Source organism: Amphiura filiformis, chromosome 19, assembly GCF_039555335.1.
Source record: "Amphiura filiformis chromosome 19, Afil_fr2py, whole genome shotgun sequence".
Taxonomy (NCBI): domain Eukaryota; kingdom Metazoa; phylum Echinodermata; class Ophiuroidea; order Amphilepidida; family Amphiuridae; genus Amphiura; species Amphiura filiformis.
The window spans coordinates 13,717,202-13,742,719 of record NC_092646.1 but is presented as its reverse complement, the minus strand read 5'-3'; the positions used below and the strand labels follow the sequence as shown (position 1 = coordinate 13,742,719).

The 25,518-nt window shown below is 38.1% G+C and overlaps 2 protein-coding genes across 2 annotated transcripts; one reads left to right on the top strand and one right to left on the bottom strand.

Moving 5' to 3' along the window:
* Positions 1-9,530: 9,530 nt before the first annotated feature.
* Positions 9,531-22,025, bottom strand: LOC140140948 (general transcription factor IIE subunit 1-like). The gene is made up of 5 exons (XM_072162714.1): positions 21,910-22,025; positions 15,785-16,153; positions 14,279-14,411; positions 12,694-12,913; positions 9,531-11,291 (listed from the first exon to the last, which is right to left on the bottom strand). Exons 2-5 carry the CDS (start codon positions 16,094-16,096, stop codon positions 10,682-10,684), a joined length of 1,275 nt encoding a protein of 424 aa, XP_072018815.1. The 5' UTR covers positions 16,097-16,153; positions 21,910-22,025; the 3' UTR covers positions 9,531-10,681.
* On the top strand, positions 18,553-18,939 carry LOC140140394 (uncharacterized). The gene has a single exon (XM_072162154.1). The coding sequence runs from the start codon at positions 18,553-18,555 to the stop codon at positions 18,937-18,939; it is 387 nt and encodes a 128-aa protein (XP_072018255.1).
* Positions 22,026-25,518: the final 3,493 nt, after the last annotated feature.

The following is a 25,518-nucleotide window of genomic DNA, read 5'->3' as shown; positions in this document are numbered from 1 at the left end:
ATGATAACATTAATGACTGAATATTGATAAAAGTTGATTGTTTAAGAACGTTAATTAATTGATTAATTATTAAAACGGCGAAGTCGCTGTAGCCCTGCAACAACGGTAACCTTCCTCGTGTGCATCATAATTTACATATTATACGGTAATTAATGACAGAGTATTGTTTAAAGTTAATGTTTTTATTTAATGTTTTAAGTTAATTAATAATTATTTATCTCTTCTTTAAATAAGATAATTAATGAATGGAAACCGATCATTATGCAGATTTATGATTCCTGGCTGATTATGGGAAGCAAAGCAATTAATTAAATTTAAAATTTACTAATGTTCCTCTTCTTCATTGTATAGTGGCATTATTAATTAAATTACTACAATGTTGTTTTGAATCTCTCTCGTTCGTTTATTTAATTTGCTGAATTAAGTGATTTATTTATTGCACTGAGTTAATCCATACATCATTCAATGTAATCATATCATTGAGTTTCGCGCCGTCGGTGTAGCAGGGCTAAAACTAGGGTAGCTTCGGCGACGGCCAAATGTGGTAGGGTATAGTAAAGTTTAGCCCAGTAGGCCTAGGGCTATTTATATTAAATCTCAGATTTTGTCAGAAATATGATTTGGATTTTTGTAGGGTATCTTAGGCCTACCAAGCAAACACAACGTTTTACAGAACAGAAATGTCGGGTTAGGCCTAATTAAAAACGAAGTTTTATTAATTCATACAACATCTTGAAAAACCTGATGCAAAAAACATTCTAAACTGATGTTATTTAACTATTGACAAAACGTATTCATGATCTTTATATAACCTGACATTTATACGTTGTGAATAGGTTACATTTTGAAGAACTTTTTTTGTATAAATTATGCTGGGCCCCGGTGCTGGGCCGGTAGGTCATCAAAGTAGGCCTACATTACAAAAAAAATTTAGATTTCTAGAAAAATTGAGGAGGAACTCATTAGAAAATGTTACAATATGGCTTTAACAAAGCATAACATTGATTCCGATAGCGATTTTCTTTGTTTTCACCTCAATTGTTGGTTTTATGAAATTTGATCTCTAATACCCCCTCAGTGGACATGGAACAGGCCCTTATTGTTTTCTGATCTAGGGACAGGACAGGCTAAAGCTGCATCAGTCGAGAAGCCTACTCCCTTTCCACGGTCCTAACTTAGGAAGCGTTCTTGGGCTCTAAAGCCCGGGTCTAAAGCGTTCCGCGGTGTTCTGGATTGTTCCAAAATGCTAGGGAGTGTTCTGGTGTTCCAAAGTGTTTTGAGGTGTTCAAAAGTATTTATTGGTGTTCTGAAGTGTTCCAAAGCGTTTTGGGGTGTTGCAAAGTGATATGGGGCGTTCCAAAGTGTTCTTGGGAATTCCATAGTATTTGAGATGTTCTAGGGTGTTCGGAAATGTTCCAAAGTGTTCTGGGAAGTTCTGAATTGTTCCGGGGTGTTGCATAGTGTTAGTGCTGGGGGTATTCCCAAACATTCCAAGATGTTCTGAACAAAGTCTTTGGAGGTGTTTTGGGGCTGGGGTGTTCCAAAGTGTTTTGTGGTGTTCCAGGGTGTTCGGGGACTTCTGGGGTGTTCAGAGGAGTTTCAAAGCATACTAGGGTGGTGCAGGATGTTCCAAAGCTTTCTGGACATTACAATGTGTTCTGGGGCGTTTCAAAGTGTCCTGGGGTGTTTCTGGGCGTTCAAGAGTGTTCCTGCCTGTTCCAAAGTATTCTAGGTGTTCCAACGTGTTACGGCGTATCTTGAAGTGTTTCTGGGTTTTCTTAGGCAATCAGAAGTGTTCTGGGTTGTTTTGAAGTGTTCTGGGCTGTTCTGGAGCGTTTCAAAATGCTTTGGGGTATTCCATAGTGTTTATTGTTGGGTATTCCTAAATATTCCTCGATATCCAGAAGTCATTGTAGGTTTTCCGGGTATTCTGAAGTGTTTTAGAGTGTTCCAAAGTGTTTTCGGGAGTTTCAAAGCGTACTGGTGTGTTCCAAAGCGTTCTGGGGTGTTCCAAAGTGTTCCCGGTGTTTGTGAGCGTTTTGGAGTGTCCCTGGGTGTTCCAAAGTATTATGTGTGATCCAATGTGTTCTGGGTGCTTGGAAGATTTCCATGGTGTTCTGGGTGTCCCAAAGTGTTTCCGAGTGTTCCAGGTGTTTGTTCTGGAGTGTTCCTTAGTGTTGGGGTGTTCAAGTCTTCGGAGGTGTTATGGGATCATTGGGTGTTCCAGAGTGTTTTGGGATGTTCCAAATTGTTTCAGGGACTTCCTAGGTGTTTCAAAATGTACGAGCTCCAGGGTGTTCCAAAATGTTCGAAAGTGTTCCACAATCCTTTGCACATTTCAATGCCTTCCCATAATGCATTTTTGAAATTATGGTAGACCACATTAATTTTAATCCTGTCCGGCTGTACATTTCGCCATGCTTTGACGTATCGAGCTGATATTGCACATGGAGGGGGAGAGGGGAGGGGAGTACAAGGAACAGGGATGTTCTGGGCCATTCTGGGGTGTTTCAAATTGTGCCGGGTTATGTGGGTGTTCTGAAGTGTTGGGTGTTCTGAAGAGTTAACGGTCTGTGCAATAATTATGAGCCCTGGGGGAGGGTAAAATTAGGAGGCAAGACATTTTTGGCCAGCCAAAGGGGGGGCACCTTTTAAATAAAATGCTCTAAAAAGGCTTAGGAAAACAGTACGGAAACAGTTAAATATACACATTTTAGAGGGCAATATACTTTCTTCATTATATGCTATCTTGAGTAGATTCCATTGTCTCATTACAGAGCAATATGCTATCTTCAGTAGATTGCATATGAGACAATACTATCTTCAGTAGATAGTATTGTTTTGTTAGAGGATAATATGCTATCTTCAGTACATACATACATTAATTTCTTATAAGGCGCAATAGCCAGTATGATCAGAAGATAACATTGTTTAACCAGAGGGCAATACGCTTTCTTCAGTATGAAGATAGCATATTGCTCTCTAATGAAATAATGCTATCTACTGAAGATAGCATACTGCCCTCCAATAAAATGTTATTGCCCTCTAATGATATGATACCTACTGAAGAAAGCATATTGCCCCCTGGTTAAATAATGCTATCTACTGAAGATATCATTGTTTCATTAAAGGGCAATATGCTGTCTACTGGATATAGCACATTGTTTCGTTAGATGGCAAATTTACTAATGTTCCTCTTCTTCATTGTATAGTGGCATTATTAATTAAATTACTACAATGTTGTTTTGAATCTCTCTCGTTCGTTTATTTAATTTGCTGAATTAAGTGATTTATTTATTGCACTGAGTTAATCCATACATCATTCAATGTAATCATATCATTGAGTTTCGCGCCGTCGGTGTAGCAGGGCTAAAACTAGGGTAGCTTCGGCGACGGCCAAATGTGGTAGGGTATAGTAAAGTTTAGCCCAGTAGGCCTAGGGCTATTTATATTAAATCTCAGATTTTGTCAGAAATATGATTTGGATTTTTGTAGGGTATCTTAGGCCTACCAAGCAAACACAACGTTTTACAGAACAGAAATGTCGGGTTAGGCCTAATTAAAAACGAAGTTTTATTAATTCATACAACATCTTGAAAAACCTGATGCAAAAACATTCTAAACTGATGTTATTTAACTATTGACAAAACGTATTCATGATCTTTATATAACCTGACATTTATACGTTGTGAATAGGTTACATTTTGAAGAACTTTTTTTGTATAAATTATGCTGGGCCCCGGTGCTGGGCCGGTAGGTCATCAAAGTAGGCCTACATAAAAAAAAAAATTTAGATTTCTAGAAAAATTGAGGAGGAACTCATTAGAAAATGTTACAATATGGCTTTAACAAAGCATAACATTGATTCCGATAGCGATTTTCTTTGTTTTCACCTCAATTGTTGGTTTTATGAAATTTGTTCTCTAATACCCCTCAGTGGACATGGAACAGGCCCTTATTGTTTTCTGATCTAGGGACAGGACAGGCTAAAGCTGCATCAGTCGAGAAGCCTACTCCCTTTCCACGGTCCTAACTTAGGAAGCGTTCTTGGGCTCTAAAGCCCGGGTCTAAAGCGTTCCGCGGTGTTCTGGATTGTTCCAAAATGCTAGGGAGTGTTCTGGTGTTCCAAAGTGTTTTGAGGTGTTCAAAAGTATTTATTGGTGTTCTGAAGTGTTCCAAAGTGATATGGGGCGTTCCAAAGTGTTCTTGGGAATTCCATAGTATTTGAGATGTTCTAGGGTGTTCGGAAATGTTCCAAAGTGTTCTGGGAAGTTCTGAATTGTTCCGGGGTGTTGCATAGTGTTAGTGCTGGGGGTATTCCCAAACATTCCAAGATGTTCTGAACAAAGTCTTTGGAGGTGTTTTGGGGCTGGGGTGTTCCAAAGTGTTTTGTGGTGTTCCAGGGTGTTCGGGGACTTCTGGGGTGTTCAGAGGAGTTTCAAAGCATACTAGGGTGGTGCAGGATGTTCCAAAGCTTTCTGGACATTACAATGTGTTCTGGGGCGTTTCAAAGTGTCCTGGGGTGTTTCTGGGCGTTCAAGAGTGTTCCTGCCTGTTCCAAAGTATTCTAGGTGTTCCAACGTGTTACGGCGTATCTTGAAGTGTTTCTGGGTTTTCTTAGGCAATCAGAAGTGTTCTGGGTTGTTTTGAAGTGTTCTGGGCTGTTCTGGAGCGTTTCAAAATGCTTTGGGGTATTCCATAGTGTTTATTGTTGGGTATTCCTAAATATTCCTCGATATCCAGAAGTCATTGTAGGTTTTCCGGGTATTCTGAAGTGTTTTAGAGTGTTCCAAAGTGTTTTCGGGAGTTTCAAAGCGTACTGGTGTGTTCCAAAGCGTTCTGGGGTGTTCCAAAGTGTTCCCGGTGTTTGTGAGCGTTTTGGAGTGTCCCTGGGTGTTCCAAAGTATTATGTGTGATCCAATGTGTTCTGGGTGCTTGGAAGATTTCCATGGTGTTCTGGGTGTCCCAAAGTGTTTCCGAGTGTTCCAGGTGTTTGTTCTGGAGTGTTCCTTAGTGTTGGGGTGTTCAAGTCTTCGGAGGTGTTATGGGATCATTGGGTGTTCCAGAGTGTTTTGGGATGTTCCAAATTGTTTCAGGGACTTCCTAGGTGTTTCAAAATGTACGAGCTCCGGGGTGTTCCAAAATGTTCGAAAGTGTTCCACAATCCTTTGCACATTTCAATGCCTTCCCATAATGCATTTTTGAAATTATGGTAGACCACATTAATTTTAATCCTGTCCGGCTGTACATTTCGCCATGCTTTGACGTATCGAGCTGATATTGCACATGGAGGGGGAGAGGGGAGGGGAGTACAAGGAACAGGGATGTTCTGGGCCATGCGGGGGTGTTTCAAATTGTGCCGGGTTATGTGGGTGTTCTGAAGTGTTGGGTGTTCTGAAGAGTTAACGGTCTGTGCAATAATTATGAGCCCTGGGGGAGGGTAAAATTAGGAGGCAAGACATTTTTGGCCAGCCAAAGGGGGGGCACCTTTTAAATAAAATGCTCTAAAAGGCTTAGGAAAACAGTACGGAAACAGTTAAATATACACATTTTAGAGGGCAATATACTTTCTTCATTATATGCTATCTTGAGTAGATTCCATTGTCTCATTACAGAGCAATATGCTATCTTCAGTAGATTGCATATGAGACAATACTATCTTCAGTAGATAGTATTGTTTTGTTAGAGGATAATATGCTATCTTCAGTACATACATACATTACTTTCTTATAAGGCGCCATAGCCAGTATGATCAGAAGATAACATTGTTTAACCAGAGGGCAATACGCTTTCTTCAGTATGAAGATAGCATATTGCTCTCTAATGAAATAATGCTATCTACTGAAGATAGCATACTGCCCTCCAATAAAATGTTATTGCCCTCTAATGATATGATACCTACTGAAGAAAGCATATTGCCCCCTGGTTAAATAATGCTATCTACTGAAGATATCATTGTTTCATTAAAGGGCAATATGCTGTCTACTGGATATAGCACATTGTTTCGTTAGATGGCAATATGCTATCTTCAGTAGATAGCATTGTTTCATGATAGTAAATTGACATCTTCAGTAGATAGCATTATTTAACCAGAGGGCAATATGTTTTTTTCAGTAGATATCATTTCACTAGAGGACAATAATGTTTAATTAAGAGGGCAATATGCCCGGGGCAATATGCCATCTTCAGTAGTTAGCATTATTTCATTAGAGGGCAATATGCTATTTTTAGTAGATAAAAAAGGTAAAGGAGTCAAACCTGCATATTTTACAGGACGGAGTGCCCATCTCTCTTTCGTTGGTGATTAGGCCAGACTCCACCATGAAATGTTACTGTGGGGGGGATCACCACACCTCCATTTAAGAATGCCGGAACCCATTGATACAACTGGATGGAATAATTTCTGATATGGCAAAAAAAATCAATGTAAATATAATACTACTTTGTATACGGTATACGGAAAGTTTTATTATTTCGTACTTCAAAAATACTACTCAGTTTTATATACAGATATGTACATACTAAATTTACAAGGTTCAATTTAATTATACCGGTACTGAAGGGGTCGGTCACCCACCTTTGCGCAGTATTTTTGGTGGGAAATGAGAGCACATCAGACACAATTCTTAATACAAGGAATGTCCTGATGATATCAAATAATTTTGATTTTTAGAAATTCTTGATACACAACAAATATTTTCCCCAAAGACCTAAATCTTTTAGGTGTTTTGGGGAAAAAATTTATATCTTCTGTACGAAAGGTAAAATATATTATATGATGGATGGCTTTTTATCCAAGCTACATACACTTTAAGTATAATCATCAGTATTATAAAGTTTACTTTGAGTACTGTTAAATATCAAAAATATAAATTTTTAATAATTGCCATAAAATTTGTATTATATCGCGAATTTCAAAAAATCAAAATTATTTGATATCAGAAGGGCATTCCTTGTATTCAAAATGCAGTTTGGTCTGTCTGATGTGCTTTCAGGTCCCACAGGAAATGTGTGAATATGTTGCTATCCAAGCCCTTAAAGGAGTATTTTGTGATCCTAGCATCCTCTTTTTATGACATTTTTCAGTACATATCCACGAAAAAAGCATATTCCCAAAATTTCAGTTGATTCCGATTTTGCGTTTGCGAGTTATGCATGATTATGTGTATTACACTGCTCCATAGACAATACGTTGTAATTTCGTTCTGGTGCATCAGAGCGAAATTCAAATTTCACGATATCTTTGCTAAGCGAATTAATCTGCAAGAAATATTTTGTACATAAACATTATGTAGCCAGAGGTTTCCAGTGATATAAAAATCTCAACTTTTTTTTAGAAAAGTGGGGGGATGAGGCTGTGGATCACGAAGTGCCCTTTAAAATGATTGGAATGAAAGTTCATCTGTACAGATAAAGGATACGTAAACACTATTTTATTTGCACTCTCTAAATTTATTCATTCTTTCTTTGCTGGCGCTTCCTTGTTTGTCATGTTTAATTATAATTTAAACTAATAATTTTGACCTATCACCCTTTATGGTTGAGTGACAGTTGATTGACTGTATACAGCAGAGTCTACCATCATCGTTTAACAGCGAAAGGGGCCAATACCAGTTACCGAGAGTGTACGATCAACTTTTGGGGTCATATGACTGAAAGATCACTGATCCAAAAACCTGGATTGTCAGTTTCCTGATGAAGGTCAAAGTTGTGATGGAAAATTTGAGTTGTCTTAATTTTGTGTTGACATCATAGGTTAAAATAATAAATTATTAAACATGACATGCAAGGAGGCTCTGGCAAACAAACAAGAATCAATTTAATGAATGTGAATGAAATATACCCTGCAAATGCACATTTTACAGAAAAGGTTTAAATGTCGGCTTATATAACAGGTATAAAAACATTTTAATAACATTCATAAACCATTTTTGAATAATTGAATGACAGAATGTCATTTTTGAATAATTGAATGACTATTTGCCCATTTGAAACATTTAACAATAACGTTTTAAAAACGTATTTGTAATTTTTATATAACCTGACATTTAAATGTTATTAAAACGTTTTTTAATAAATGTTTTATGAACATTTTTGTATTTGCTGGGTAGTGTATAAAAGTATCCAGCATCTACTGCAGACATGAGAATGGCTTTTTTGAACACTGCCTGAAAAAGCGTGTGAATTTGGCCTTAAAAGGCCCAAAACAGGCTGAAAAAAATAAATAAAAATGCGTAAATTTGGACAACAAAACTTCCTGAATTCAGGCAAAAGCCTGAAAATTCTCATGCCTGACTACACCATGGGCAGATCCAGGTTTTTGAAAAGGGGGCATGGGCACACACATGACAGATTTCCAGGCACAGCCCCTAGGATCCGCCCTTGGACTACACACTGGCAGTTTCAAAATAACATCTTTTCAATAGTATTCAAAGTAAATTTTCCCCAAAGATATAAAACCCAAAGAAAACCGACTCGGAATTGTTCTGTGTGTAATGCTGTGGTCAATCTGTCATCTTGCTTTGTCACATGTTGATACCAAATTAGTGCACCTCCGGAATTAATCGGAAAACGCCCAACATCCAACAATATTTTGTGTCTTTAAGGGCTGGGGTATGAGCGTTTGGACAGTATTTATTGTGGGACATTAGAGCACATCAGACATATCGAATTGCATTCTGAATCTGAAGAATGTCATTCTGATATCAAATAATTTTGATTTTTGAAATTTGCAATTTAATACACATTTTATGGCAAATCATTAAAATTGATATTTTGATATTTAACAGTACTTGAAGTAAACTTTATAAATCTGATGATTTATACTTAAAGTGTATGTAGGTGGGATGAAAAGCCGACGATCAATTGAAAATTTTGACCTTTCATTATTGAAGATATGGATTTTTTTCCCAAAACACCAAAAAAAAAATTAGGTCTTTTGGAAAAAAAATCCATATCTTCAATATGAAAGGTCAAAATTTTCAATTGACCGTCGGCTTTTCCTCCCTGCTACATACACTTTAAGAATATATCATTAGATTTATATAATTTACTTTGAGGACTGTTATATATCAAAAATTTGAAAAATATCAAATTTTTATAATTTGTCATAAAATTTGTATTATATTGTGATTTTCAAAAATGAAAATTATTTGATATCAGAAAGACATGCTTCAGTATTCAGAATGCAATTCGATAGGTCTGAGGTGCTCTCATGTCCCACAAAAATACTGTCGAAACATAATAAACGCTCAGTTTAGATCCCTTAAGCTTGGGCATTATAGAGGTTTGAACACTTGCCATACATTATGCTGGCATAGCACATTGTAGACCGGAAACAATTACGCATTTTAAATTGAAGTTTACCGGGCGCATAGTGAAACAAACCGGAGGTAAACTATCTTGCCCTTGAGCCAGTTCTCTTTTGGTTTAATGATATCTTTGATTCTTCCATCTCTTAATTATGCTGATTAAGCTGACTTATTCATAATAAATGTGACCTGCTACCACAAAATGAGCGTAAAGTTGGTGTTATTTGTTTCACACGCACCTGTTCGGGCCAATAGTATGTATGTTCTTGGTGAATGGGGGCACAATGGGCCGTTCATGAAGAACACACTACTGGCTTGTACAGGTGCGCAGCAAACAAAGAACATCATCTATCAACCCAGCTGCCAGGATGTCTCAAAACTACCAACTTGAGACTTTACGTTCATTTTGTGGTAGCAGGTCACAAATAATGTTTTCTTGGACTAGCCGCATTGTTTTTTGTCTTATTTTGTGCTATGGTCAAGTTTAGGGCATCACCTTCAATAAAAAGAAATCATATTGATTGATTAAGACATACTGAGTTATCCAAATAGTGTACATGAATTCTGCAATCTAATTGGGTAAATGTCACTTTGATAAAACTGGCAAAAATAGGTTTTTGCTACTATGCCGGTAAAAAAACGAACCTGTCCTGTTTTGCCAAATGAAGCAAAGAAGGATACCGACTGCCATTGCCAGAAGTCAGTAAGTCCAATAGCTGCCATGTGCAGATGAGTACAATATACTGTGTGTAAACTACCAAAAGTACACAGGTCTATTGCATTTGCACCTACCCACTTCTGGCACTGAGCAGTCAATACCGTTATCAATCCTTGAGTTTGACCTAACTAAACTTTGAATAAAAGTCCAAAGTGTGGTGCATGGGGTATTTCTGAATTATTCTTAATATAAATTTCCATATTTGGCCACATTTATTTCAGAAAAAAAGAGCAAAAACCCTATTTTGTATTTTGATATTGCTATGTATATCAAAGCATCCAGAATCTTGAGTATAGGCTAAAATATTACTTTTGGTGTGACTTTTGGTTATGGAAAAATATAGTAAACACCACTATGCTGCTTGCCACCAGTTGGACATGCAATAGGCAATTTATCCATCAGTCTTCTCAGTCATACATAGCATAGTAAACACCAGGGGAGTCACTATGCTGGTTGCCACCAGTCATCCACAGCCAGCACTCACTGCTAACGACCAACCCTTAACCCGACCGGCACTAAGCCTTTCAATATTTGGTCTAGAAATCCTTACAATGCAGTATTTTGTACTTGAAATAAAACAAAACCTGGCACTGATAATACTCTTGTGACAACCATGTTGAACACATAAAAGGCAATTTGTCCTTTTGTCTTGTCAGTCATACATAGCAGAGTACGCTTCTTGTCCTAGCTTGATATACTCCTCTTTCTCTGCGTGCGACATCTGCGCAACCTGTTCATCAGTCACATCCTGGAACGGAACCAGTTTCCCGCCAACCATAACCATCACCTCCTCTTCTTCCTCCTCGTCATCCTCATCTCCACTATCCATCTGCATCGTGCTATCATTTGTAACTGGCATTGTTGACGTAGAAGGAAACTCGTCTTCTGAAGCGCTCGCGTCACTTTCATCGCTTTTATTATCGTCCGGTATCACCGGTTGCACGGCCCCGGTTTTACTCTCGTGCGCGAGTAAGGCACGCATGATTTCCTCGTTCGTCTTCTTACTGGCTGCTTGTGTTGGACTTGTCGGTCCGCCACTGCCACCAGATTTGGCCTCCATTGGCTCAGTTATAGCGCCCTCAACGGTACTATCTGTAAGCCATATAGGGCGCTCTTTGGCAGGTACGTCCGATTTCTGTGCAGTAACTTCGTCTCCAACATTGATGGTGACTTGCTGGTTGTAGATGTCACCCATGTTTCTTGTTGAATCTCCACTCCAGTGAGTGTGTGGTCCTGCTTGTTTTTGAGTACCTCCTGCGGTTCTGTTGAAAACAATGAAACAAGGTAAATCAGACTATAGTTTGATCAGATCATAATAGGCGGGAATTTGTTTGGCTTTTACCACTACGCTGAAAAGCAAACCCACGTTAAGAGTGTTATCTAGTTGACCTATCTGTTCTTTATTTTGTGTGTCAAAGAAAGTAGACAAAGTATATGACTTGAATTAATAATTCGTACTGCTTCTGGTGGGGTGTCACACAAAATAAAAGATTTTGATATTAATCCGCGATGTTATAAGGCCCGCCGATTACGAGCTGATCAAAGTATACATCAGACCTGCCAACCTATCGAAGTCAGAAAGAGGGACACTTAGGCCAAAACCTTGTACATGTACACAAACTAGGAACAGACAAATTCAAAGAGTTGAAGTGTGCGACACTTTTAGAATTCAGAAGGTTTTGCAGGTCTAAATTTATCACAATAGACTATTAAAAAGTGAATGCTATAGCATTATTTTAAAGTGAAATTTGGATCAATTTCTGCTGTTCTTACATTTGAATTTGCCTCACTAAAATTTTCAGAAAGATGAATTGTCCCTTTTTTTCACTTTGGAAAACCCTAAATCATGAAGGCCAGTCTCTCCAAAAGAGAGACAGTTAGCAGGTCTACTACATATATATATAGATGGATCGAGCAACATTGTACAGTTTGTATGTCAAATGCGATAGGGTAGTTTAATTGGGTGACTTTGAACTTTCATCCAACGACTCGCAAAATACTTTTCTTAAATGTTAAAGCTTAATTATGAGATCCATAAGGGTCAAAACCTGAACATGCTATCATAGTGTTTTGTGCTGAAATGGCTCTAAATTGCTTGAATTGCAAAGCGATTCATATATAGAACAGTTTGCACCACCTGCTTTATCTACAATCACAAAATAGGTCATGTTCAACATCCAGGCTTCCCTTTTACCCTATTACCCAGGAACAAAATATCATAGGTATAGTAAACAAACAATTGGAATTGGAGACCATTTTCATGAAAATCTGCCCATTAAGTTTGAGCTGATTTCATCCCTCGTATCTTCTTGTAGGTACATGTATTTGACCTTTGACTCAGCTCAAAACACAGTAGTGGACAAAGTAAACAACTACAGTCTATCCACATAGAAGTACAAACCAAATCTGTGGCATCGGGGGTTGATGCTTGGCGTCACACGCGAATGCGACGCGTACAGAGCGTGGTACGCTCGGCAAGTACAAATCGTGCAGCAGTTGGCGCGCCAAAGAAGCATTGTACTGAATTAATTATTCTCATAGTCATACCTCCAGTTCCCGAGGTCTATTTACTTTGTACTTCTATGTGGACAGACTATACATGCCTAAATTTTGGCAAGGCAGACAGGACACTCTTCCATTTGTCAACTTGTATACCGTACTCACCTTTTTTCTCCGGCCAATAGAGGTGATGGCTCTAATAAACTCTGTGACAATTTCACATGCTCTACCTGCTTGAGAAGGTCAAAAATAATTTTCAGTTGTTCGTTGAAGTTGGCCATCTGTGTGTATGCGTCCTTCTTGGGTACAGCGGTCTCGTCTTCGTGTACTTCAGCTCCGCACAGTATGCAGTGCATTAGGCCTGTCATAGGGTCCATCAGCTCACCTGAAAAGAATAACACCTTTATTATAAGGAGCTCTCACAATGGTTATAGGCCAAACAAAGTTGCCCTTCTCCATAGAATTTGATTGGTCCGTGCAGTATGGTGGGTTTTTTTCCCACATCACTATATCATGCCAAATTTCAACAAAATATATGGTTTTACTATTTTGCTCACGAAAAATGAAATGGCAGACTTGATTAAATCTGGGCGGTCTGATTTTTTTTTACATTGAGGCCTATACTTAAAACAATCTAGATTTTATTCACTCAGACAATCACATGTTTCAATAAGAGGTGTAATGGAACTGGATGCAAGCTACAGGGTATATTTTTATCAAATGATCAAGAATCATAAATATTTCAAATTTGTTTAAAAAATGTTAACAGCTCTAGTATATATGTGACTCCTCGCCACAACTGAGCCCGGATGTCGCCAATCATCATTTTTGAGATATTCAACCAAAATATTCTGCTTGAAATTAGCTTTAAAATGATGTATATCATGTCAGAGAAGTTCTCATCTTCTCTGATCATGTCTATAGTACTTGACATTTAAGTAGTGAAAAATCAATAAAACAGTCAATAAATCCTTTCTTTCCTATTGTTTATAGTTAAGTTCGATGGAGCATATCTCAATAGTGGCACTGGCGACATCCGGGCTCAGTTGTGGCGAGGAGTCACATATTCTAATATATTGTTTGAACAAATTAAGACAAAACTTACGACTGACTGCAAAATACGGAAATGACTGCATCATATTTCATTATATTGTCACGGAGGTATAGAGTTATAGACCTGACGGGGAAGTCCTCTTTTGGTCTATACGCTAGCGCGCTCGACTTTTAATCCAGAGATCGTGGGTTTGAGTCCCGGCAGGACCGGAAGTGTCTGAGAAGGCGCAGAATATTTCCGTGAGGGGTTTGTGACATAAATGGTGGCAGCGGGGCGGGGGGCCCCTGGTGTTTCTCAACACCAGGGGGATCCATCCATCGGAAAGGGTTTAGGCGTTCAAATAATAGCTGGCCAAAGTATTCCTTGTAGCAAGGACGACCAGGCTGGCCGAGTATTCCTTGTATCAAGGACGACCAATTAGAGGAAGTAAGGCGCGAGGACGCGCCTTACAAGGAGGGGGAGCATGTCACGTAGGTAAAAGTGTGTTAGTAACATTATAGACCTGGCGGGGAAGTCCTCTTTTGGACTATACGCTAGAGCGCTCGCCTTATAATTCCGAGATTGTAGGAGTTTGTGACAATATTCTTTCAGCCATTATGGACATTTGGAGACTTGTGTTACATGTCCAGTCTGGGTCAACGCCATGTCCACAACATACAAACAGACATACAAACAGACATACTGACAGACACCTACCTGCATCATATTCATTATATTCCCTCAGACATTGTGGACATTTAAAGAGTGCTTTACAGGTGGAATCTCTCTCTTTACTTTCTGTTTTTTGTCTCATTTTGTCCAGCTTGTATTTCACTACATTGACAAAAACCTGTGATACAAACGAATGATTTGGCAAAAGAAAGAAAAGATGAAAAAGAAAAAGAATTTATTTCAAACTAATAGCACGAAAGCTTTTTATTTCAAGATATAATTTGACCATCTTACAAAATAATGATGAAAATATCTATCTTTCTTGGCAACTGCTAGATCAAATATATACATCATAAAAGTTGTCATCCATGTATCAAATTATGTCAGAGGATTGGGCTATTCCATTTGAAATCCATACATTAAGACAGAGAGTGTGATTTCCAAATGGGATTACCTGAATGGGTGGATCCATTTGAAATCTACATCACTGTATGGGACATTAAGTTGTGTTTTCCATAGGTACGTGTGTATGGATATGTGGGGGTGGAGGTAAAAGGGAGACTAATCTGAAATTTAGTAAAAATTGTGCCCTAAATTTGGCAATTTATAATTGATTCTTGTTCCGATTGGGGGCACAATTGGTGGAAATGCTAAATATTTTTGGGGAGGGTAAATGTCACGGTTCACTTGATTTGGGAACTCATTCAACTTAATTGATTCTTGTTCCGATTGGGGGCACAATTGGTGGAAATGCTAAATATTTTTGGGGAGGGGTAAATGTCACGGTTCACTTGATTTGGGAACTCATTCAACTCAATTGTGTGTTCATTTATATACCTCTGCAAGCAAAACAACAGTATTCAAATGTATTTCAAATGGACAAGGTCATCATTTGGAATTATAATTTAACTTATCATTTTAACCTGATTGTGAACAGAAATGGCCAAAGTGATCTTGAGGTTTGCTTTTTTTGGTCATCCTTCCATTATGTCTCTATCTTTTCATTTTCATTGAGTTGTAAAAAGTGAAACTGAACTGAAGTTGATCAAGACTTTTATTGTGAAACTGATTACAACTTTTGCCCAATGTAACTTGGATAAAAGGATCGTGCCGTATAGAGTTACGCTTGCGTTCAAGCCATTTAAAAGCATGTAGGGCTTTATTGCCTCAGTTGAAATCAATGACTACCACATACTCCACCCTTGAAATCAGAGTTAGGGTTATGATATTATAATGTATGTGGGAGATTAGAGAGGAGTCCGTGCCAGAGCAGTTCTTCTGGGGTGAACCAAACCTGCCTGGTTATCAAATTATGCAATAACATTAAAACATCAATTAGCATCTGTCAAATTCAGATATAACCTTGTCACTGATTAACTGATAACCAGGCAGGTTTGGTTCACTCTAGAAGAACTGCTCCAGGTGACCAGGTCTTCCATAGGGGGTGTATGAATTTTAACTCAGAACTGGAATAGCGTAAGCCCAATGGTTGGGGTAGTGACCACTATTCTACAAATGGTTGTTCTAAAAAAATCAATCAAAAAGCAATACCTTGTAATTGATGAAGTAATAATACTGTCGGTTGGTTCTGCCATCCGCCTGAGTCTCCATCCTCATCGTCTGTTTCACTAGCTTCTCACATTTCAACTTATTCAGTAAAATCCTCAATTGTTTTTTATCAAACTTGAGCAACACAGCCATGTCATCTTCTCTCACAATCGGACTCCTCGTTAAGATATCAATGATGAGGGCGTGCTCCACCGAGTAGAACCCTCGCATGATGTACTTTGCGAGTCGCTTCAACTCATCAGGGACTTCTGTGAGGACACCAGGTTCTGGTGCAATAACGGGTGCGGTCGACATTTGTTTTTACTGGTTGTCAAGTTGGCTCCACAAAATAATGTGATAACTTTTAGGTATCTGGCAAAAAGAGAGAGAGAGAGGGAAATCAATTTAGTTTGTGATACAGAGAGCTAGCTTCTACCAATGCAAAATTCAAAGCTAGATTTCTCAAGCAACTCTTGGCATTCTTACAGCTCCACGATAAACACACAGGGGTATAGTCCAGAAGATTGAATGTACCTGCTTGCACGTGCATAAATTAGATATCAAGCTGAATTTATACTTGATCGCTGAGCGATACACTGCTTTCGGAACACGATGGGCAATCATTGAATTTTGCGATGCATCGCTTGTCGCTTTTGCATTTGATTTATACTAAATCAGCGAGAGTGATTGCAGACGACAATTAAAATATGGAGACCTAAAAAACAATAAAATACTGTCATAAAATAGATGTCATAAAACTTCATAATTTTAGAACCAAGTATGCTAGACCTTTGGTGTTTTCAGTATATGAAAGCCTAATGTGTGTAGAAGGCCCAGGGCCACTCATGATAAAATTTTAAGCATCAGCGTTAATTGACTCTCAAAAATGACCCTAGGATGTCAAAATCTTTTCAAACTAACCCTAAACGAGGATTTCACTCAAATAAAAACACCCTACAAAATGTAAGTGATGAATTGGTTTGAAATTTTCACCTAAACAAGTAAAAAAAACCCACCCTAAGCGAGGAATTAGCTTAAAATTTGCCCCTAAACAAGGATAGATATTGTGTGTGTCGGTATGAGTGTCATTCAGTGATGATGATTGGCTATTCAAGGCACTGCTGAAGTCGGCTCCGAATTTTTTTTTATCTGGCCTGAAAAAATCACTCGGAAACCACTCTTTTGTGCCGAATAATTTGATAAAAATGTCACCACTAACGGCCGTTAATTGGTAATTAAAAAAAAAAACCTTCTTCCAGTATACTATAGTGTTTTGAGACCCTAATGGTGGATCCTTGTTTTGCTTTTTAAAACCAACCTTAATCTGTGTTTTCTTTCACACAGATGCTTAAAAGTATAATTCTGAGCAAGGGCTTTATAGGCAGCCAGCCATGTAGGGAGTGTTTTACACACCCAAATTTGTTATTCATGCTGTATACACCCAGTTTTTGCCTCCATCTGATTGGTTAAAAGCGTGTGCATAGTTTTGACTATATGCCCGCAAAAGTAAATTCCCCAGGCATAGTTCTGCATGTGCTTTGTTCCCAGCGTAAAGTGATATTAACGCACAGTATGTCAATATTTTCGCGCGCTATAATTACACAGAAATCGCAGATTGAATTTGAAATCTGTGCCGATCTGTGAGATCATTTGAAAGAAAACTCGCTGAGGAGATCAAAGTAAATCCGAAAAGTTTTTGGAAATACGTCCGCTCCAAGACCCATGTTAAACAAGGGATAAGTGATTTGGAAAAAGAAGATGGAACACTTGCGCACACTGATGAGAGAAAGCGGAGGAATTGAACAAGTTTTTGCTAGTGTGTTCACCAGAGAGAAGGATGAAGACATCCCAGAACCTGAGATGAAACATGTTGGTGATAGGCTAAAGGATATTACAGTTTCAGAGGAGGAGGTGAAGAAAAAGTTGGATAAATTAAAACCAAATAAATCACCAGGTCCTGACGGATTTCATCCAAGGGTGCTTAAGGAGGTCACAGATGCAATTACAAAACCACTGACCATCATCTTCAACAAATCACTTGGTGAAGGGGTAGTACCGGATGACTGGAAAATAGCACATGTGACGGCAATTTTCAAGAAGGGATCGGTAAAAAGCCCAGGCAACTACAGACCAGTGAGTCTAACATCAGTCATTTGTAAACTCCTTGAGTCAATTATCAGAGACCACGTCATGGACTTCATGAACAAGAATAAGCTGCTTAGTGAAGATCAACACGGGTTTAGAGCTGGAAGGTCATGTGTGACTCAGCTGATAGAGATCATGGATTTGTGGTCCAGCATGTTGGATGAGGGCGGAGGTATTGATGTGATATATTTGGACTTCAGGAAGGCTTTCGACAGCGTACCACACCAGCGCCTACTCAAGAAAGTGAAGGCTCATGGCATAGATGGAAATCTACAGAGTTGGATAGAAAGCTTCCTGACAGGTAGAAAACAGAGAGTCTGTGTAAATGGTGGAACATCTGAATGGGCAGACGTCATTAGCGGTATCCCGCAAGGCAGTGTCCTAGGTCCTATCCTCTTCATCATATTCATCAATGACCTACCTGATGTAGTTGAAAGTTATATGTAAAGATATTTGCTGATGACACAAAGGTGTTTACGCATGTTCAGAAAGAAGAGGATTGCGAGAAGCTTCAAGAGGATTTGGACAACCTGAGTTTGTGGTCAGATACCTGGCAGCTGAAATTCAATGTAGCAAAGTGTGGAGTAATGCACTATGGTTCACAACCAACACCATGTACATATAGCATGTCAGAAGAAGGTAATAGAAGAAATTTAGAAGTACTAGAAGAAGAGAAAGATTTGGGAGTGAAATTTGACCCCTCGTTGACCTTTTCAAAGCATGTTGATATGGTTGCCAATAGAGCCAACAGGATGGTTGGAATCATAAGGAGAACATTTGATTACATCAATAAAGATATGCTGAAGATTCTGTACAAAAGTCTAGTGCGTCCACACCTAGAATATGCAAATTGTATTTGGAGTCCAGTTCTACACAGAGATAATGTAAGGATTGAGAGAGTACAGAGAAGAGCCACAAAAATTGTTGCAGACCTGAAAGAGATGGCGTATGAAGAGAGATTGAAAGAGCTTGATTTACCCACATTAGCCTACAGAAGATTAAGGGAGATTTGATACAGATGTATAAGATAATGCATGGTATTAATGACATCAATCCAGCCTCCATCTTTCAAATGGCACAGCAAGGTGTGGGAACAAGAGGTCACAGCCTCAAGGTGCAGAAACAACACACTAGACTCCGTATCAGAGGAAATTCTTTCAGCAATAGAGTGGTGGCGCATGGAATGGACTGCCTGCAAATACAGTGCATGCTAAGACTACCAATGAATTCAAGAATGGCATAGATAGAGCTCTAGAGAAGACATACAACAAGTTCACCCATGGAGCGGGAGCTCTCTGGCAGAAAGTGGTTTATTAACATGGCCCCATAATAGATTATGCAGTAAGGGTATTGTGATGAAATTGGATGGGCTACATAAGGACTTTTTTTCCTTCAACAAGAGCCCAAGAAGAAGGTGTGTGTTCAAGGTGTGTTCAAGGTGTATTGAAACTCTTGAGTTTTCTTCCCAAAATCGATGCTTTTAACCAAACAGATGACAAGAATCTTAAGTTAAGATTTGGTATAAAACAAATATGACTGCTTTTTTATTTGGGGCATGGTTAAAATTATAGGCCCGCTAAGCCTTGGGGCATAGTCATGATTTTGAGATCACCTTGGGCCTATAATTTTAACCATGCCCCACACCGTCGACGTCCTATACGATAAATATAAATTTAATACTCCGTTGGTGAGCGACGGGCGAGAGGTAGTGAGCGACAGGCGAGTGGTATTTCACTGAACGCAAGAAAAGGAGTTCTATCTGATTGGCTAGCAATCGATCGCTTAGGTCGCTCAGTAGTCAACTACAAACTCATGCATTCAATTCGATTGAAATCGATTATTCTATTATTGACGAAGATAAAGAGTGTCAATAGTGTGTCAATAATGTACATTGTATTGCACCTGGTTTTACCAGCATTCCTTTATAAAATAATTTTCTCAAAGAGTTAAATATTATCAAAATTTTTACCCAGGATTTCAAATGTTTTACATCAAAATTGCAGTTAAACATATCCACAGCAAAATACCGGTCCTCGCTAATTAGTACATTTAATTTCCAGTTAGTACATTTAAACGAAACCTGTGATTTACGTGACAACAAATAAAATTTTCTTACAATAGAAATATCATATGGGATACTGATATGGTAGGCGCAACCGCCTAACGTGGAGCTGCTACGCGTAGCTGACTTTTTGTTCCGTGGAGCCAAATTGACCAATCATGTTAGAGTTTTTCATTACTCGGAGGTAAAACTGACCAATCAAGTACGACTTACTCATTACGTGAAGCGAATTTAGTCATTAAGAATTTGCCAGACGAGCTTCACGTAGTTGCAAGATATCCTCGGTCACGATAGTTATGATTCAAAAAGTAATTTATGAAAAGTACGAACCGACTTATTATTAAGATGGACATGCACTCACAAGAAACTCATACAGTATTGTACACAACTATATAGCTAGGCAGAGTGGTGGTAAACCATGCACACAATTCTGCGATCTGCAGTGTATCGCCGGGAGCTGATTTGTACATCTTTGCGTGGCGTGGCTCTGGAATTCGACCTTCAAGCAAACCAGTTCGGATTTACTTTATATACTAGTAGTAGGCCATACATACTGTAGTTACGGTACTGCCCGTTTTCCTATACACAATACTCAGTGCGCTCACCATTGACGCGTGACCTAGTGTATGTTAGAAGTATTATGCCATTGCCTATATGACGTCACTGTGTAAAAAATAACCAGTCAATATTTAAAGTATTCTCTGATATTCTAGAAAATATAGTTTTGTAACATTTCCTAAATTTTTAGCTAATTTAGGTGTTTGGAAATATTGGTACTTTTGTGTTTTAGGAAGGATATGTAAACGACAGATAACACCAAAAAATATGAACAAATTATTTCTAAACCGTGTTAAGTCTGCAAACCATTATGCTTCTCATTTTCAAGAACGCTGGTTAACAATAAGCAGACTATTGTCTCATTTCGTAAACAAAAGCCCAGACAGTATTGTTACCTTGCGTTCGCTTTATAATCATTCACCCAACTGAAACTATAACACCAGCTCATTGTTCATTGCACAGGTAAAACAGACACAAGTGCAGTGTGTATTTAACCAGAGAAGATCTGATGTAACATAGTTGAGCTGTTTTCATTGAGTGTTATCTTGGTTTAATAGCTTTTAATGGGGTTTAAGTCCTTCAAAGGTCGTGGTGAATTCTACTGTAGACATGACTGCATCATGATTATTTTAAAGTCAACAACATTCAACAATATGATCACCGTGATAGTATGACAGTATCAGTACCGTGGGTGTCAGTGATCCTGGCCTGACACAGTAGACAAACAAACAAACACGCCACACACATGGCACATGCATGCAAGGTAACATTGACTATACACTAATCAAACAATGGTATTGATCCTGTACAACTGTTGGTGGTTTATTTACATTCGATTCATTTAAAATCCACATAGTAAACATTAATTTTGGCAAGAGTTTTCTCTCTCTGGAGCGATGATGCATCAACTGGCTCCAGCGTAATGAAAAGATCTAACATGATTGGTCAATTTAGCTCCAGCGAAAAAAGTAAGCTACGCGTAGCAGCTCCACGTTATGGCGTGTTACGACCAGCCATATACTGATCATGCGAAAATCGTAAAACATAGAATAGAAACAGTGTGGCGGCTCTCAAAATCTCAAATTGTATGCATAGCCTGAGTCGCATACGGCCTATCTCAAACAAAATCACCATGCGTAGTTGTTGAAAAACGTGAGGATTTATCGTACTACCACGGCAATTTTTAACACGAACATATAGGGATGATGACGGTGTGTGCCCCTCATAGCAGTCAATATTTGTATAAATAATAAATGAGGAAGATTAAGAAGGAAGAAATATTTCATTAAAGAATTATGGTTGAAAAGCTTACATTCTTACATAATAATATACACATAGAAATATGAATGTTTAATATACTTACATTTACTCGCTTAAAAGTTAAAATATACACCTAGATCATGAAATAAACAGTGATTTTCCTTCCACAGTTGTCAGCCCAATAACCCAACTCTGATTGATTGTTTTTGATTTCTATACTACAAGCTGTCAATGTGCCCGAATGTGGATAGTGTTTTTATCATTAAAAAATATTGCTCTTCAAATTTTAATTTTTCACTAAATATTGGAACCTTATACTTGATGAAATTTACTGGTATAATAATAAAATATCCGAAATATTTAATTAGTTAATTTTACCCCTCCTTTTTTATAATAAAATTTTATTTTTGTTCCGTTTTGACTCTATCAAGAAACGCTGTTTCCGGCCTGCAAGCTGCTGTTAGGCGTTCCAAATGTGCAGAATTCACCAATGTGATTCTGCCAGAAAATCGATATATTGAAAATAAATTGGGCGCTCTATCATGTCTATTGGGTGTAACAGTGTGGTATTCACAGTACGTCGTCTTAAAGCAAGATAGCACACCACTCAATCCTTCCGCATTTGGTGTAACCCAGGTAGTTTCAGTAAAAAAAAGGTCGATAGTGCAAACAAGTTGGGTGTCCCTTGGGAGCAACATAATTAGCCACGATTATTTATTATCATTGAACTAAAAGATATGCAATTGATTAATCTTCAGAATATCACAAAATGCATGGTGAATCCCAAATCTGGTTAAAAGTTTGGCTCCCGAAACTAATCCGCGTGCAGCAGAATGGCCCAAATTTTGGATATGTTATAGAGTAAAGTATAAGGTAAAAATATAGATAGGAAGAAAAATCAACGAAAATACAAAAGAAATCAAAATGAAGGGACCATCTTGGATTAAAATTCGTTAAATCACTTTAAATTATGGTTTCTGGTCTAGATGCGCTCTGTAGGGACTCACGAGGGTTCAGAGGTGAAATCCGCCCCTTAGATGTCAGCAGAATGGCCCAAATTTTGGATATGTTATAGAGTATAGTATAAGGTAAAAATATAGATAGGAAGGAAAATCAACGGAAGTACAAAAGAAATCAAAATGAAGGGACCATCTTGGATTAAAATTCGTTGAATTATGGTTTCTTGTCTTTGCGTGCTCTGTATGGACACACGAGGGTTCAGAGGTCAAATGCGCCCCTTAGATGTCAGCAGAATGGCCCAAATTTTGGATATGTTATAGAGTAAAGTATAAGGTAAAAATATAGATAGGAAGAAAAATCAACGAAAATACAAAAGAAATCAAAATGAAGGGACCATCTTGGATTAAAATTCGTTAAATCACTTTAAATTATGGTTTCTGGTCTAGATGCGCTCTGTAGGGACTCACGAGGGTTCAGAGGTGAAATGCGCCCCTTAGATGTCAGCAGAATGGCCCAAATTTTGGATATGTTATAGAGTATAGTATAAGGTAAAAATATAGATAGGAAGGAAAATCAACGGAAGTACAAAAGAAATCAAAATGAAGGGACCATCTTGGATTAAAATTCGTTGAATTATGGTTTCTTGTCTTTGCGTGCTCTGTATGGACACACGAGGGTTCAGAGGTCAAATGCGCCCCTTAGATGTCAGCAGAATGGCCCAAATTTTGGATATGTTATAGAGTAAAGTATAAGGTAAAAATATAGATAGGAAGAAAAATCAACGAAAATACAAAAGAAATCAAAATGAAGGGACCATCTTGGATTAAAATTCGTTAAATCACTTTAAATTATGGTTTCTGGTCTAGATGCGCTCTGTAGGGACTCACGAGGGTTCAGAGGTGAAATCCGCCCCTTAGATGTCAGCAGAATGGCCCAAATTTGGGATATGTTATAGAGTATAGTATAAGGTAAAAATATAGATAGGAAGGAAAATCAACGGAAGTACAAAAGAAATCAAAATGAAGGGACCATCTTGGATTAAAATTCGTTGAATTATGGTTTCTTGTCTTTGCGTGCTCTGTATGGACACACGAGGGTTCAGAGGTCAAATGCGCCCCTTAGATGTCAGCAGAATGGCCCAAATTTTGGATATGTTATAGAGTAAAGTATAAGGTAAAAATATAGATAGGAAGAAAAATCAACGAAAATACAAAAGAAATCAAAATGAAGGGACCATCTTGGATTAAAATTCGTTAAATCACTTTAAATTATGGTTTCTGGTCTAGATGCGCTCTGTAGGGACTCACGAGGGTTCAGAGGTGAAATGCGCCCCTTAGATGTCAGCAGAATGGCCCAAATTTGGGATATGTTATAGAGTATAGTATAAGGTAAAAATATAGATAGGAAGGAAAATCAACGGAAGTACAAAAGAAATCAAAATGAAGGGACCATCTTGGATTAAAATTCGTTGAATTATGGTTTCTTGTCTTTGCGTGCTCTGTATGGACACACGAGGGTTCAGAGGTCAAATGCGCCCCTTAGATGTCAGCAGAATGGCCCAAATTTTGGATATGTTATAGAGTAAAGTATAAGGTAAAAATATAGATAGGAAGAAAAATCAACGAAAATACAAAAGAAATCAAAATGAAGGGACCATCTTGGATTAAAATTCGTTAAATCACTTTAAATTATGGTTTCTGGTCTAGATGCGCTCTGTAGGGACTCACGAGGGTTCAGAGGTGAAATCCGCCCCTTAGATGTCAGCAGAATGGCCCAAATTTGGGATATGTTATAGAGTATAGTATAAGGTAAAAATATAGATAGGAAGGAAAATCAACGGAAGTACAAAAGAAATCAAAATGAAGGGACCATCTTGGATTAAAATTCGTTGAATTATGGTTTCTTGTCTTTGCGTGCTCTGTATGGACACACGAGGGTTCAGAGGTCAAATGCGCCCCTTAGATGTCAGCAGAATGGCCCAAATTTTGGATATGTTATAGAGTAAAGTATAAGGTAAAAATATAGATAGGAAGAAAAATCAACGAAAATACAAAAGAAATCAAAATGAAGGGACCATCTTGGATTAAAATTCGTTAAATCACTTTAAATTATGGTTTCTGGTCTAGATGCGCTCTGTAGGGACTCACGAGGGTTCAGAGGTGAAATCCGCCCCTTAGATGTCAGCAGAATGGCCCAAATTTTGGATATGTTATAGAGTATAGTATAAGGTAAAAATATAGATAGGAAGGAAAATCAACGGAAGTACAAAAGAAATCAAAATGAAGGGACCATCTTGGATTAAAATTCGTTGAATTATGGTTTCTTGTCTTTGCGTGCTCTGTATGGACACACGAGGGTTCAGAGGTCAAATGCGCCCATTAGATGTCAGCAGAATGGCCCAAATTTTGGATATGTTATAGAGTAAAGTATAAGGTAAAAATATAGATAGGAAGAAAAATCAACGAAAATACAAAAGAAATCAAAATGAAGGGACCATCTTGGATTAAAATTCGTTAAATCACTTTAAATTATGGTTTCTGGTCTAGATGCGCTCTGTAGGGACTCACGAGGGTTCAGAGGTGAAATCCGCCCCTTAGATGTCAGCAGAATGGCCCAAATTTGGGATATGTTATAGAGTATAGTATAAGGTAAAAATATAGATAGGAAGGAAAATCAACGGAAGTACAAAAGAAATCAAAATGAAGGGACCATCTTGGATTAAAATTCGTTGAATTATGGTTTCTTGTCTTTG

Excerpts from the sequence above, each read along its gene's own strand:
- LOC140140948 (XM_072162714.1), bottom strand. The coding sequence starts at position 16,096 with ATGTCGACCGCACCCGTTATTGCACCAGAACCTGGTGTCCTCACAGAA. Across the intron at positions 14,412-15,784 it reads ATTACTTCATCAATTACAAG|GTTTTTGTCAATGTAGTGAA; the intron begins GTATTGCTTTTT and ends TTTGTATCACAG. Across the intron at positions 11,292-12,693 it reads CTATTGGCCGGAGAAAAAAG|AACCGCAGGAGGTACTCAAA; the intron begins GTGAGTACGGTA and ends TGTTTTCAACAG.
- LOC140140394 (XM_072162154.1), top strand. The coding sequence starts at position 18,553 with ATGTCAGAAGAAGGTAATAGAAGAAATTTAGAAGTACTAGAAGAAGAG.